The sequence below is a fragment of the Myxocyprinus asiaticus genome, chromosome 6, assembly GCF_019703515.2.
Source record: "Myxocyprinus asiaticus isolate MX2 ecotype Aquarium Trade chromosome 6, UBuf_Myxa_2, whole genome shotgun sequence".
Lineage (NCBI taxonomy): Eukaryota > Metazoa > Chordata > Actinopteri > Cypriniformes > Catostomidae > Myxocyprinus > Myxocyprinus asiaticus.
In genome coordinates, this window is record NC_059349.1 from 35,031,325 (window position 1) to 35,045,013 (window position 13,689).

Genomic DNA, 13,689 nt, shown 5'->3' on the forward strand with positions numbered 1-13,689 from the left:
TTGTTAGATGTACTGTATGCTTAAAACAAGTAATACAAAATAACAAACAGCAATTTGGCTTGGAAAAATACACTGAATTCAATTAATATTCGAAAGCAATTTTGTTTCTCAAGAAAATGTATCTTGTTTAATTGATATTCAGAATGCCCAGGGCTGTCAACAGCAATATTAAATGTCACTAAAAGCTCCATCATAATACAATCTTAATTTTTGCCTTTCCTGACCTCCCTCATTCTTTGCCTCTCACTGCACCTCACCTTTCACAATCTCTGTCTGCCAAAATGTTAGCTGTGCCCTTGCCCCTTCTCAAGCACTGTCTGTGAGATGAGCTTTCTCTTCTTGCTTTACATAACCCTGAGGGAGACAGAGAGATGTAGGCAGGCTGGAGAGAATGATCTGTCCCTGCTCATGGAGTCACCTGTCAGTTTCCTGCAAGCTAGAGCCTTTGCTGTGTGAGCCGGCTGGCCAGCAGGCACCAGGCCACTTTTCATGTTAGTGCAGGCTGCGGTATCCCAACGTATCAGCTCTATAACTATGAGATGTTTAAATGAGATAGAAGGTGGTGTAAGAAACTGAGGCTCTGGACTATTCACTTTGGCACGTGCAGTTGTCGTATTTGGGACATTGTTTTGATGAAGATGCAGTGGGGTCGAAAGTCTGAAATTAATAGTGAAAATGTTCCTATGTTGCATTTTTCTAATTTACTACAATGTGTTCATTACAAATTATATTATCAGCAAAAACAAATTGAGTGTAAAGTTAAATTGAAAAATTCACATGAATTTCCAAATTTCTTAGTATTTCGTTCAATCTGTCTTCATTTACTCACCCTTAAGAAGTTATCTAGCAGAATGTCCAAGCTGCTCTTTCCCTAGCCACCATTCACTTTCATTTATGGATGTTAATGATTAATCGATAATCGATTAATTGTCATTAATAATTTGATAGATTAAGCTTATCGATCATCGATTAATTAATTTCAGGACAAATGCGTTCAGTAATCATGCTAGCAGACGTTGATAAGGCTGTCTATACAGTCATCCGCCGCTGGAGGGTGCTTGCACGCTGCATGTCACATCTTCTACGCATACTAGAAGACACACAGATGAAGATGAAGCAGGCTCAAAGTAATCAGTGTTGGAGCGTGAAATTAACATTGGCTGCATCCGAAACCAGGAAAATGCTGTCTTCGGAGGCTGTATATGGAGGTAGGAATGGATGAAGGCACGTCCGAATCCAATGTTCACATCACATCTTGTCTACTAAGATACCTATGAAGGCAGCATAGATGATGTATCCTTCGCTGCCTATGAAATCTCACAATCCTGTGCATGAGATCCACAGCGGTTGAGCTGAAGAAGAATAAATGGTGGCCAAAGTGACATTTGATATCCAGTTTGTGTTAATGAAAGTTATTTTCCACATTTTTTCCTTGGTGACTTGGTTGTCACCAAAACTCTCCACAATTCCACAATGTTAAGTTTTAATGAACTCAAATATGTATACAAGTTATATATATTGTATAAAAGTAATAATTAACAGTAATACTGTATATTAATGGTATTTACACAAAAAATTCATACTAAGCTTAGCCTTTAAGAGGCTTTAAGAGGAAAATGCAGATACTTGCATTACTTAAGTGTATTAATTTAAATTATATTTAAACAGTAGGCTACATGCACATACTATTTGGAGTTCTCCACATGCATTTTGCGGTATTAACTTTAATGATTAATCAGTTAATTGATTGTTAATTTCCACTAGGATTAATTACGAAAATGTACATACCTATTTTCATTGTATTGTACAAAAAAAAAAAAAAAGTGAATGGTGAACAGTTTTGACATTCTGCTAAATATATCCTTTTTTTTCAATTAAAAAAATAAGGTGATTCGGGTTTGGTACAGCAATAAATAATTTGGGTTGACTATCCATGTGACAGCATGCACTCAAACTGACATGGGCTCCTTAAGTTTGTTTAAAACCTGAAGATCCATGTTATCCCAGCATAATTTGAGAATATCCCCAAGAGCATATTGTGTGCTTCAATGGAAGCAAGGAGATCTGACCTTTTATGCAAAAGAGTTAACAAATTTGCTTATTTTATGAAATAGTGAAGCATTAATTTTACACCATAATGTGTCTTTGTTTTAAATTTCTCAAAATCATAAAACTTAATTTATTTCCAGATTTAAATTAGACTTTTTGTTATGACACTTTAGGCTGCTAAAATCTTTATTCATGAAATACAAACATTTGGTTTGAAAGAGTGTGCTGTTTTTAAACCTTTTTAATTTTATCAATTAATTGTCGGTGGGTGATTACAACGCAGAATGCCTCCTGCCGTTTATGTGGTGGCTGACACACTGAAACACACACACACTTCCCTACAGGATAACGGCACCAGTGAGTCATTATAAGCCACGTGCTGCACCTGCCAGCTGGGATGCAATTTACCAAAGACCCTGGCTTTTCCCTCGGGCCTCGAATGCAATAAGATCCATGTCTGTGTACACCTGGGACCACCGAGCGAACCCTGCTCAAAACGTCTGCTTCTTACATGCCTCTGTAACATTAGAGTCTCTCTAAACTAACAACAACAGGTCAGCTGTTGTAAATCAAATGATGGAAAGGGTGTGCCAAATGCAATCAATGTTAATTTGTGCTTTCTAGGCTAATAATGGCTCAATGCCTACATACGTCTCAATTAAAATTATTTTTCTAAATGTTTACAGCGTTCAAAGCACCAGAGAGCAAGTGTTCACTGCAGACGCACTTGTTTTGCCTTGACAGCAAACATCAAATACTCATTACAGTGGCATATTGAAGACTAAGCAGCCCTGCCAACAAAACTGAAATGTGGCTTTTATTTCAAGAGGCCGGGATGCTCTCATAAATAGCTTGCTGTACACTTTCAAAAGGCAAAAAGCACTGAAAACACTGGATTTCTTTGAGATTGCTGGTCAACACAGGGTCCTTTGTGCCTCCTCCAGTAGCTACAAGAGAGGAAGGATGCAAATATGTTCTGAAAGTTGGAACACAGCAGAACAGATACACAGCCTGCAGAGAAGTCCTTAAAATTTTAATTTAATTATGCTAATATATATATATATATATATATATATATATATATATATATATATATATATATATATATATATATATATATATATATATATAAAACATTAATCACTTTTAATAATTGCATTGGTATAATATGTTCATAACACTTATCTTTAGAATGCAGGACAGATAAACTCTTAATTTGGTGCTGCATGTTATAGCTTACATCTTAAAGTAGTAGAACCTTTATTTTAAGTCCGCACTGTGTAGTGACACTCGGCACTCGCACCTTTCTGCTGAACTCATCCTGGGACAGCTCTGACATCCACAGATCCTGTATCTATCTCAGGACGGGTCGCTCACGGCAACATAGAAAATATTAAGAGTAATAAATATGTGAATTTCTCAGTGGTTTCCACTGAATAATTAGTATATAGGGTACAGGACACCTTAAAACCTGTTGATGCTCATTGACCCCACCCGTTGGTTTGACTTTAATTTGCTTAAATTAGTTCACATTTACCATATAGTGTGCTGTTCAAAATTGTTCATAATGTTGACAAATTATACATCTTTATAATTTGTCAACATTGTTAACGCTTTTTTGACTAGACTATATAGTATATGTGAACTAATTTAAGCAAAGTGACATCAGTTATGGGGGGGGGGGGCATGCACATCAACAGGTTAATATTGATTCAATGAATTTGAAAAGCTGAACTGTAATTTAAATTGGTTGTACAGTTTTTTTTTTTTTTTTTTTTTTTTTTTTAGGTCTAACTTTGTGTTAATGGAATATTTTATCCAAAAAGAAAAATTCTGTCATAATTTACTCACCCTTATTCAGTTTCAAACCTGTATGACTTTGTGTCTTCTGTGGAATGCAAAAAGAGATATTTTAATAAATATCCCAGTCCATCTTTTCAATACAATGGCAGCAGACAGTGACTCTGATAATTTATATGGATACTTTTGAGTTCATTTTGAAAGTCGAAAGTGAATCAACTGCCATCGTATTGAAAAGTCGGACTGGGATATTGTCACCATCTTAATCACCATCTTTTGGAAATTATTTTTGGGTGAACAATTCCTTTAATGTTGTATATACTGTGTTGATGGCTTAATAAAGCAGAAGTTATTCAGCCAAGAGCACTTCAATATTGTTGTTTGATTAATACTCCCTAATTACCAATTTTGTATGTACATACAGTATATCTAGAGGCTTTTGTTGAATTGAATTAGTAAATTCCATGCTTTGCTTTACCCCAATATTGGTTTTTAAAGCAGCATAAAGTTAAATCTGAACTTTATTAGCTCCAGGAGCATTTATTGTTCCTCTTCATTGTTATACAAGAATTTAATTTGTATTAGATGCCCCCCCCCCACCCCCCACCCAGTAAAATGTCTTCATTTTAACACTGCCTCTCGAAGCTAATGACAGATCCACTCAGTATTACTCTCTGTCTTATGGATGAGGCAAAGTCTGTCAAATTTCAGTTTTTTTGGTCCCTGAGCTCAAAAATAACAAGTTCTGAGGTGGCCATCTTGGGTGTCATTACTCAAGAGGGTAGGGCTAGCAAGGGATGAAAAACAGAGCAAGAGAGAGAGAGAGAGAGAGAGAGAGAGACCCCTGAGCAGGCAGACAGCATACAAGTCATATGACATAGCTCAACTAGCTCAACTCCCTCAAGAGCACTGCTTTAGACTCATTAGAAGGATTTGGGTGGCAAAGGCCTGCTGCTTGCAGGCATATCAAATAGTGCTGCCGCACATTCATAATGAAGTTTTTCCCTATTATAAACAAGAAATTGCAGTGCTAAGACATTGTAATTAATGAGATTTTCTTTCTCATGCTGATGGGCTACATTACTCAGAAAGAGATGTTTCCCCTTATAACTGAGCTTTGACTTCCTGTTGCATAATCATAAGGAGGCACACTGATTGTCAAAGTAATGAGGTTGGCACAGTCCTGTTAGTCATTCACATAGGTCATTCTCCTTGCACACGTCACACACTGCGTAAGAGACCGGTAATAATGTAAGTGTGCCGAAGAGCATGCTGATGTTAAATCCATTTTAACTCTCTGGTCAGCTCAGAAAACAGAGCAAAACACCGGCTTTTACAGTAATTGGAGTCTGCTGAGAATCCATTATGGCTCTGAGATGGGGAGCAGCGGCTGGGGCCCCTGCCCACATGTCCCTTGTAACACACCACTAAAAAAAATTTCTTCCTATTTTTCACCAACTCAGGGTGCTAATTGAGAGTTTTGAGGCTTGAGTGCCTTCCATGCTTTACTGTCTTTAACATTATTCTATTCTCTTATATAATTGTGTGTTTGATCGCTAGTTACTTAAGGGATTTTGTTCTTACTTTTATGAAGTTCCAATAAGGAACCTTAATCTAGTTCTTTGCCGAAAGCTTCTAAAATCCTTAGCTTAGCTGTCATAAGTAATGAAGCAGTGTGCTGTCGTAGGGTGCCATTTGGCCAACAATTATAACCAGGAGTTAAAATGGGCTGGAAAGGACCGGAACGGCATTCCAACACCATTAAAAAAAAAAAAAAAAAAAAAAAAAAAACTGGAGGCTTGTTTGTCAATCGATTCCATTACTTGTACATTCTGTTCCAGATTTTCCCTTACAAAAAATCTAGAGTTCTGACAAACTTGCTGCAAATTTTCCACTCATTATTTTCACTTGCAAATAAGCATGAAATTTGTCACAAATGTTTGTCAGAAGTTTTCAGCTTTTAACCAGTAGTGGTGAACCTACAGCAAACCTTTGGTGACAATGAAGAGTTTGCCACAAAGCTCATTTGCATGTAAAAATAATGAGTGTAGAATTTGCGGCAAGTTTGCAGCAAGTTTGCCAGAACTCTCCTTTTTTGAAAGGGTTGTTATATCAACTTCACACATACCATCTCCATTAACTGAGTGCACTTGCTTAAAAAAATGGATGCTGGTTGAGGTGGCAAATTTGCAAGTGGCACCTTAACAGCACGAGACAGTACGCCAACGCATAGACAGCAAATGTTATTGAAAGTCATAATTATTTTTTAGCATGTTATTGTCATCTTTTTGGTATAGCTTAATAAAAGTCATGCCCAACAGTTCACAGAGTGATAGATGCTTTGTTGTCATTTGTGGGAAAACACTTATAATGCTGCAGTCTCTTGATTTGTAGACACACAGATTTTAATAAAGCACACTTAGACTTGTTTCCGTCAGGAACCACTGGGTGCTTTAGGTTCGATGACTCACTCAAAACACATAAAAGATGCTCGTTGTCGCCACCTACTGGCCCAAAAGCGTAATTTGCAGAAATGGTCACTGAATGAATCAGCGAACAAATAGTTTTTGTGAACAGATTGAAAAGATTGCAGAATCACCACTCGATTTTAGGATCCCCAACATCTGAAATTCCAATTTAACCCCTAATTTTAACCCCCAAGCAATATCACAAAAGTAAAGCTGTGATTCTGCCATTTAGATTTTTTGAACAGCAAAAGTGTGATAGTGTTTTTTATACAACAGTTCTATAAACAAGAAGTTAATATTGAGTAACTTCCACACTAATCTGTTTTTGTTTGAAAACTCAGTTTTCAGTTTTTTTACATACCAGTAATCATTTTTGAAAGTATGCATGGAGAGCATTTTCCATGTTTTCTGAGCCTATATTTGCTGCGCTGCTCATGCTGAATTAAAGTGACAGTGTGCTGTTGATGGACATCATGAATATAAGCTGACACGAAAAAGTAGAAATTGTATAGAATAAGCAAATATATGTAGTCTAGTGTGTTTTTGTGTGAAGTACAAAATGGAAGAAAATAAACATTTCAAGTGACAAAAACAAAATGAAATTATTTTAATGATATAGCTTAAGCAGACGTACAGTTTTATCATTTAAAACTAAAGTATACAACAAGTCATAGGCTTAAACAAACAAAATAATAATAATAATAATAATTCCTTACATTTATATAGCGCTTTACATAGTATAGGGGGAATCTCCTCAACCACCACCAGTGTGCAGCATCCACCTGTAAATAAAACTGCCTATTATATATTATTATATAGAGAGCATGTCTAGGCTTAACAACACTACCTATATACACAGCCGACCACTAACAACTGTGACGTATGGTCAGTAAATTCAGAACTTAGCCTCATTCTTTTATTGCCGATGGATGACATAAGACTGATTGTGGAGAAACAAAGTGCTCTATTACCATCAAATTTTATAAGGATTAATTAACAAAGGAAAAAGTGTGCTATGCAGTTACTTCGGCTGTTGGTGCAGATGGTAAGTTAACATATTTTGGGAAGTGCATCCTGTTTGTGAAGAAAGTATTCAACACTTAAAAGCTTTGGCTGGTGTTTGAACAAAGAGATATTGCTTTCTTTGGCTGTACATAATTACTTATTTCAGACAATATAATAAAGCTATAAGAATGATCGAGCCAAACTGAGTGATCAAATCGTCCTCTGTAGTGCAAAACAACATTCAGCTGTTGGTGTAAAAGCTGCTGGTGTAAAAGTACAAGTGTTTGCTGCGAAAGTTGTCCTGACATGCTGCTTCGGCGCTGCTTCAGCACTGCTCACTCGCTGCTTCGGTGAGCTGTGTGCAATAGGCCTAATGGAGAGTGTTTTTAAAATGTTTTCATTTTTGGTGGAGGAAAACGCTGTTCAAGGGTGGATGAGAGGCATTAACATAGAGTAGAGAAATCAATGCATTTCAAACAAAAACGTATTAGTGTGGACTTGCTAAATATCAGCCCTGGAATGCTGCTTCTCCAATCAGGGGACCGGAACTAACTGTTATATAAATCGAGTAACTTACATTTTAGACACAATATGGACAGTTATTTTTACTTTTTTCTTTTTTTTTTTTTTTGCTCCACTAACAAAAATAATTCCAAACAAAACCAAAGATAAACTTTTGCATGTCACCAAGCAACATACAGACTGACAACCTGTCTGAAACGGACAAGTGGAGTGATACGAACAGATTAGAGGACCGGAACTAAAAGTTGTATAAGTTGCATTTTGAGGTATTCATCATGGCACCCATATTTTACATTTCTAAACCATGCTTTTAATACGATTTGTAAAAACAAACTTACCCAGACCAGGAGGTACCTCCGGACATGGTGGTAATGGCTTAGGGGTTGGTGGTGTGTGGTTTGCCTCTGGCTTGGCACTGGGCAGGAGATGGTCAGTCGTGGCCAGGTAACTTGCAAAAGTAGTGTTGGGCCTGGAGAAATTATAGTAGTAGTGGGGTGGTCCTCGTGAGCTGTTCGCTCCACGACCATTGTTGAAGCGGCTGAAGATGTCGAAGCGCTGGCTGTAGACATCGAAGTAGAGGATCATCATGATGAGGAAGTGCACCAGGCAGAGCAGCAGCACAGCTTTGCAGATCCGCTCCAGCGTCCGGCCCAACATAAGCCGGCTCATGGTCAAAGCCACACTGCACGCTCCGCTATGTGCATCCGGTCAAAGTCACCTCTCCTCTCCAATGGACCCTCCTGGACAGCAATTTACAAATATCACCTACAAAAAGAGAAAGGGATTTAGGATTCACTCTTGGGTGAGACCAATGGACTGGAAAGTTTTGGATTGAAGCATCATTAATTTAAAGTTGATTGTTATGTTTAAATGATCTCAATCACAACTGACAATTAGCCAACTGTTTAACCTCGTACTAATTATGCTAATTCTATGTCAGAGTAGCTTTCCAATACATGTAATTGTGCAAATGATTTATGTGTGTGTGTAAACAGTCAAAATTGAATTAGATGACCAGTTACGTGTGACCTTGGTTTTGACTGACGCCTATCAATTATATATAAATTATATATAATTATAATTAAATACATTTTAAATGATAAATTATAATTAAATCTCTATAAATAATAATTATATCCTGTATATAGCTGTGGAAATGATTTGTGTGCATGTATGCTACAAAAGCATTCACAGGCGAAATCAAATTAGATGTGTGATCTTTGCCAGTTATGATTGATTTTGACTGACTCCTATCAGTTATAGGCTATGATGCTTTTGCACATTAATAGTCCACAGTAATTATTTCTTATATGTCGCTAAGATGAATACTATTGACCATGCCAATAAATGATCTTGTTATTATTACAGATATAAAATGATACTCACATAATTTTCTTCTGTATCATACTGATAATTAAAATCCAAAGTCACATTAAAGACCCCATGAAATACTGGAGTTTTGTGACTTTAAGTCCACATCTGTTAGTTTTGAGGTCATTTACATGTTACATTTTCTCCTTAAAGTTGACAAAAGTAACTTTTAGGAGATTTTCAAATTTAAAGTTTACAGTTATTCTCTTCTGGGGAAACGGACCAAAAATATTGATGACTCATCTTGCATTTTGTTACTCATCTTTTCAAATAAAATGCTCTCTAGATTGAGAATGCCCCTCCCCCTTCAACCACCTACTTCTGAGTAGCAATAGTTATAATATTAATATTAATCCGCTACAAATTACGAATTATTTCTATAAAACTGTAATCAGATTACTTTACTATTTACTTCATTGGAAAAGTAATAACATTACTAATTACTTTAATTTTAAGTTACTTTCTAAAACACTTTTCCGCTTATCAAAATAATGTCTATATTTCTTCCCTGTTCATTGTTACACAAACATCATATACTCAGCAGCACATCACATTTCTCCCTCATAATGACTCATTACGGGCCATAGTTCATATATTCTACATAAATAATATATTAGAAATAAGCATAACCCTATAATGTACTTAAAAGTAATTACATAATCACTAAATTCACTAACTGTAATCTGATTACAAGAATTTAAAATGTAATGGATTACACTACTTTTTTGACTAAAAAGTACAACTTTGTAATTGGATTACACCTAACACTGCCAATAGCAAGTAGCAAATTTCATGGCTGTGACGTAAAATAAAGACTTTTGACTGTTTAAAAGAAAAAGAGACGAGCCTATTGATTTTAGTCCCGCACCAACTGTTTCAACAAGAAATACATCAACACAGCAAAGAAAGCTGTGTTCGTCAGGGTTCTTTCAAATCACCATTAACCATGTGTAGCAAAAACAAATATAATGAAGAGTCTATTCAAGATGATGCAATTTACACAACAACTATGAAACTTCAGCTTTCTCTTGGTTTAAATGGGCTAAACTCAAAAACACTAAATGGCTGTCCAAATCTTGCTGTGAGCAATTACAATGTTGATGGGTTTTTCCAATCAACCAGAAGTGTTAGAGGCCAAGGGCAAGTAAGTTTACGCAGCAACAGATTGCAGCATGGAGTCTTAGACCTGCAGCTAATTTCTCCCTCTCTCTCTCCTGGTGTGATCACTGGATGAAACATCCATGGGAAAGCCTCTTGATTTCACACATGGCCAGCTGGTGAAAGCTCCCCTGCAACAGTTACAATGGGGGGCGGGGGGGGGGGTTGGGCTCAGCTCAGCAGCTTGCTAGCTCTAAAACACAGACTGACCGTGTGGGAGTGTAGGGATAGGACATACTGATCGGCCTTGTCTTGTAACGACTTGGGCCCAGAAGCGTTATGCCCATTCAAACTAGATTTTTTAACATAGCTGATTTTAAGTGCAACTTCCAAACAAATGAACAATAATATTCAATAAATAAAAAAGATAATTAATTTGATAATTAAGTATTGTAGGGGGAAATGGGTAATATCATAAAACATAGCAGTTATCAGTCAAAACATTTTTTTTTTTTTTAGTAATAGGATATTTAACAGTGTACATTCGTTTCAGCCTATTTTTAAGATTTAAATTACTTTCAAAATAGTCTCGTAATGTTGAGACTATGTTGTTCAACAAGAGAACTCGTAATAATGGGTACAAGACGGCAAAATCATAAGTTATTGCATAACTTGGCTTGTATGAAAAGGAATAACTTTTAATCCCTTAGAGACCAACCAATCAACAAACAGAATTTCAAATAGATACAATAGAGGCATCTCATTTTAGGTAGCATCCTATACAACACTTTTTTTATAGAAAATTAAAGGTTAGTGAACATTTTTGGTTACACATTATTTATTTATGCAATACAAATGACTGAAGTATATCAGTAACCTGTAATACGCTTCCCTCTTCGCGTTCCAAACCCTGAAGTTTTCTGTCTACTGTGGAACACGAAAGTTATCTAAACTGGTTATGTTTAGGGTTTGTTTAAGTTACACTTAATGGTTAGGATTTGGTTTGGATTAGGGGTTAAACTTTATGGTTAGGTTTAGGTTTGGGTTAGGAAAAAACATAGGAAACTTTGTTATAACATTGTTTGTAGGTTTGTTTCTTTTCTCTGTTAGAGAAAAACGCTTTTGTATGAGCCATCTCGTATGATTTTGCCATCTTGTACCAATTATTACAACTAAATACGGTTGTTACATTTGCCATCATCCATCATCAACCAAAAGTTAATCAAGTTTAATACAGTACCACTAATAACTTAACAATATTAAACATAAAATTTAGCAAATCGAAAATGAAATATAAATATCCATATTTTATACTGTATAATAATGTGATGTCTAAAGTACATTCACTTGCATAATTTAAAACTACTGATTTAGCTTTTTAGTGTTTTTTTTTTCTTTCTTTCTTTTAAGACATAACAGTAGATTTTTAATGTCGTCCATAACATGAAAATAATTACTGGCTTATCTGTATTGCATTGCACTATCACTGCATTCCTAGGGAAAAGTATTTGTCTAAAATGCTGAGCAGAAATTTCTCCTTCACGTGTATATATTTGGTCAGTCTAATTGAGTTGCAACTTCCACAGATCACTGGCTTTAAAGGCCCTAGCATCTTCTACCCATCATGTCGCTTGAAACTCATGACTTATTTTCCTGTGGAACACAAAGGTGATATGCCGTGAAACATCCAGCTCTTTTCCATACAACAAAAGTGTGTGTGGTGATCACTGGCTGTAAAGCTCATTTTTCCATTTTTGCATGTTGTATCAAAATTGTATATTACTTTACCACTACACTAACCAGCCAGTCATGAAAAGCATTTTAAATCATTTTTAATGTGTTATTTGTTTATTTTATTTTCCTACAAACATGTATTTTTTCAAGTGAGTCAGGACCACCACTGGTACCCCCTTAAAAAAATGGTGCTTGATGCCCCTGACTGCGCTGACAGGTCCAGCTCACCTGTCCCCCATTCACTACCTCTCGTAGCATGTGTGACTCCTCTGCGATAACCATCAGCAGCACTAGGGAGAAAAAAACATGGTTTGACACAATTCACATGCTCAGCCTGCTTTCAGCTCCTTTAGGGAATTTCTCAACACTCACCAACCCCCACAATGAATCATACCAGCTCTCATAGACGTAAGAAGTCAGCCAAAAATACAGGGCTACCAAGAGGTAACAGAAAAGGGTAAGAAAAATTATAATAATAGAAAAAGACTGGAGGGGTTGTGACAAGATTTGAAATGAGGTGCAAGGAGTCGACGCCAACAGAAGAGAGAACGTCTTTATGTAGAAGCTCAATGTTCCAATAAGAGACATTTAAGGCATTTAGCAGACACTCTTGTCCAGACTGACTTGCAAAAGTGTTTTAGCATCACATATGAGACCACTGTGATCAACAGATGGCAAGCATGCAGTTTGGAAAGCTAGTGAGAAGATTATAAAGCAATACAATTTTTGTGGATAGCATAACATCAGATAATTTGATCTTGGAAAAATGAGAAATGTTTGTCCCATTAAAAATCTCTGACTTTTGATTGCAGATTTTGTTATTTCTGCAAATCTGAGTACAGTCTGAGCCATTGATCCTGTTTTACATGCACTTAAGAAAACTTTTTGCTGTTTTTTTTTTTTTTTTTTTGAGTTTTTGCAGAAAGCGGCATCCTGAAACGTTAAGTAAACGAGAACACCGTTTTCCTTATACAAATATGTAAGCCAGTGCAAGATTGTAGATTAATCCATGTAATACTGAAAAATGTGGGTCTTGAGTCTCCATCCGAAGATCTGGGAGGGATTCTGTTGTTCTCACATGTTGGGGTAGTTGATTCCACCAATTCCGGGTGTGGAATGCATAAACGATAAACGATAGCAGTGTAAACTTTATTAGCGGTGAATGGGAGATCACAGCAAATATATATTTTTAGCTTACCCATTTGCTCCAATAGCAAAAGAAAAAATTCACTATGAAGCTTTTACAGCTTTCCAAAAGAAAATAAAAAATCAGAGAGCAGTGGATTACAACAGTCAGAAGAGAGAAAGAGGCCACATTTTCTGTCACGCCCTCAGCAAGTGTATATTAAACTTCATCAAAGCTGTGATAACTAATTTTTTCAAACTTATTCCAGGGTAATATTATAAAAAGTAAAATGTACTCTAAATAATTGCAAAGAATTGCAAATATAACATTTTTTGCTATATTTACACTGCTAAATAATGTGGAAATTTGACATTACAGTCTGTGAAAAGGGTCCATTGGTAGATCAACATCCATGATGTTCTGTAACAAAATATCAACCAATTGGACTGTAGGGTTAAGTTAAGTGTTAATAGTTAAGCATAGGGCTTCAACAAAATTATTTTTAACCTTTCAATT

At 36.1% G+C, this 13,689-nt stretch overlaps 1 protein-coding gene across 3 annotated transcripts in view; it reads right to left on the reverse strand.

Annotated features, from left to right (window-relative positions):
* Positions 1-13,689, reverse strand: part of LOC127442145 (beta-1,4-galactosyltransferase 2-like) — a 230,419-nt gene that overhangs the window by 195,148 nt on the left and 21,582 nt on the right. For 2 of the 3 annotated variants that reach the window (XM_051699990.1, XM_051699988.1), the window contains one exon: positions 8,183-8,609. In XM_051699990.1, coding sequence (XP_051555950.1) covers positions 8,183-8,513 — 331 coding nt within the window. In that variant the 5' untranslated portion in view covers positions 8,514-8,609. Of the gene's footprint in view, positions 1-8,182; positions 8,610-12,275; positions 12,338-13,689 lie in introns of all 3 variants that reach the window. The other variant, XM_051699989.1, reaches the window with a different exon arrangement.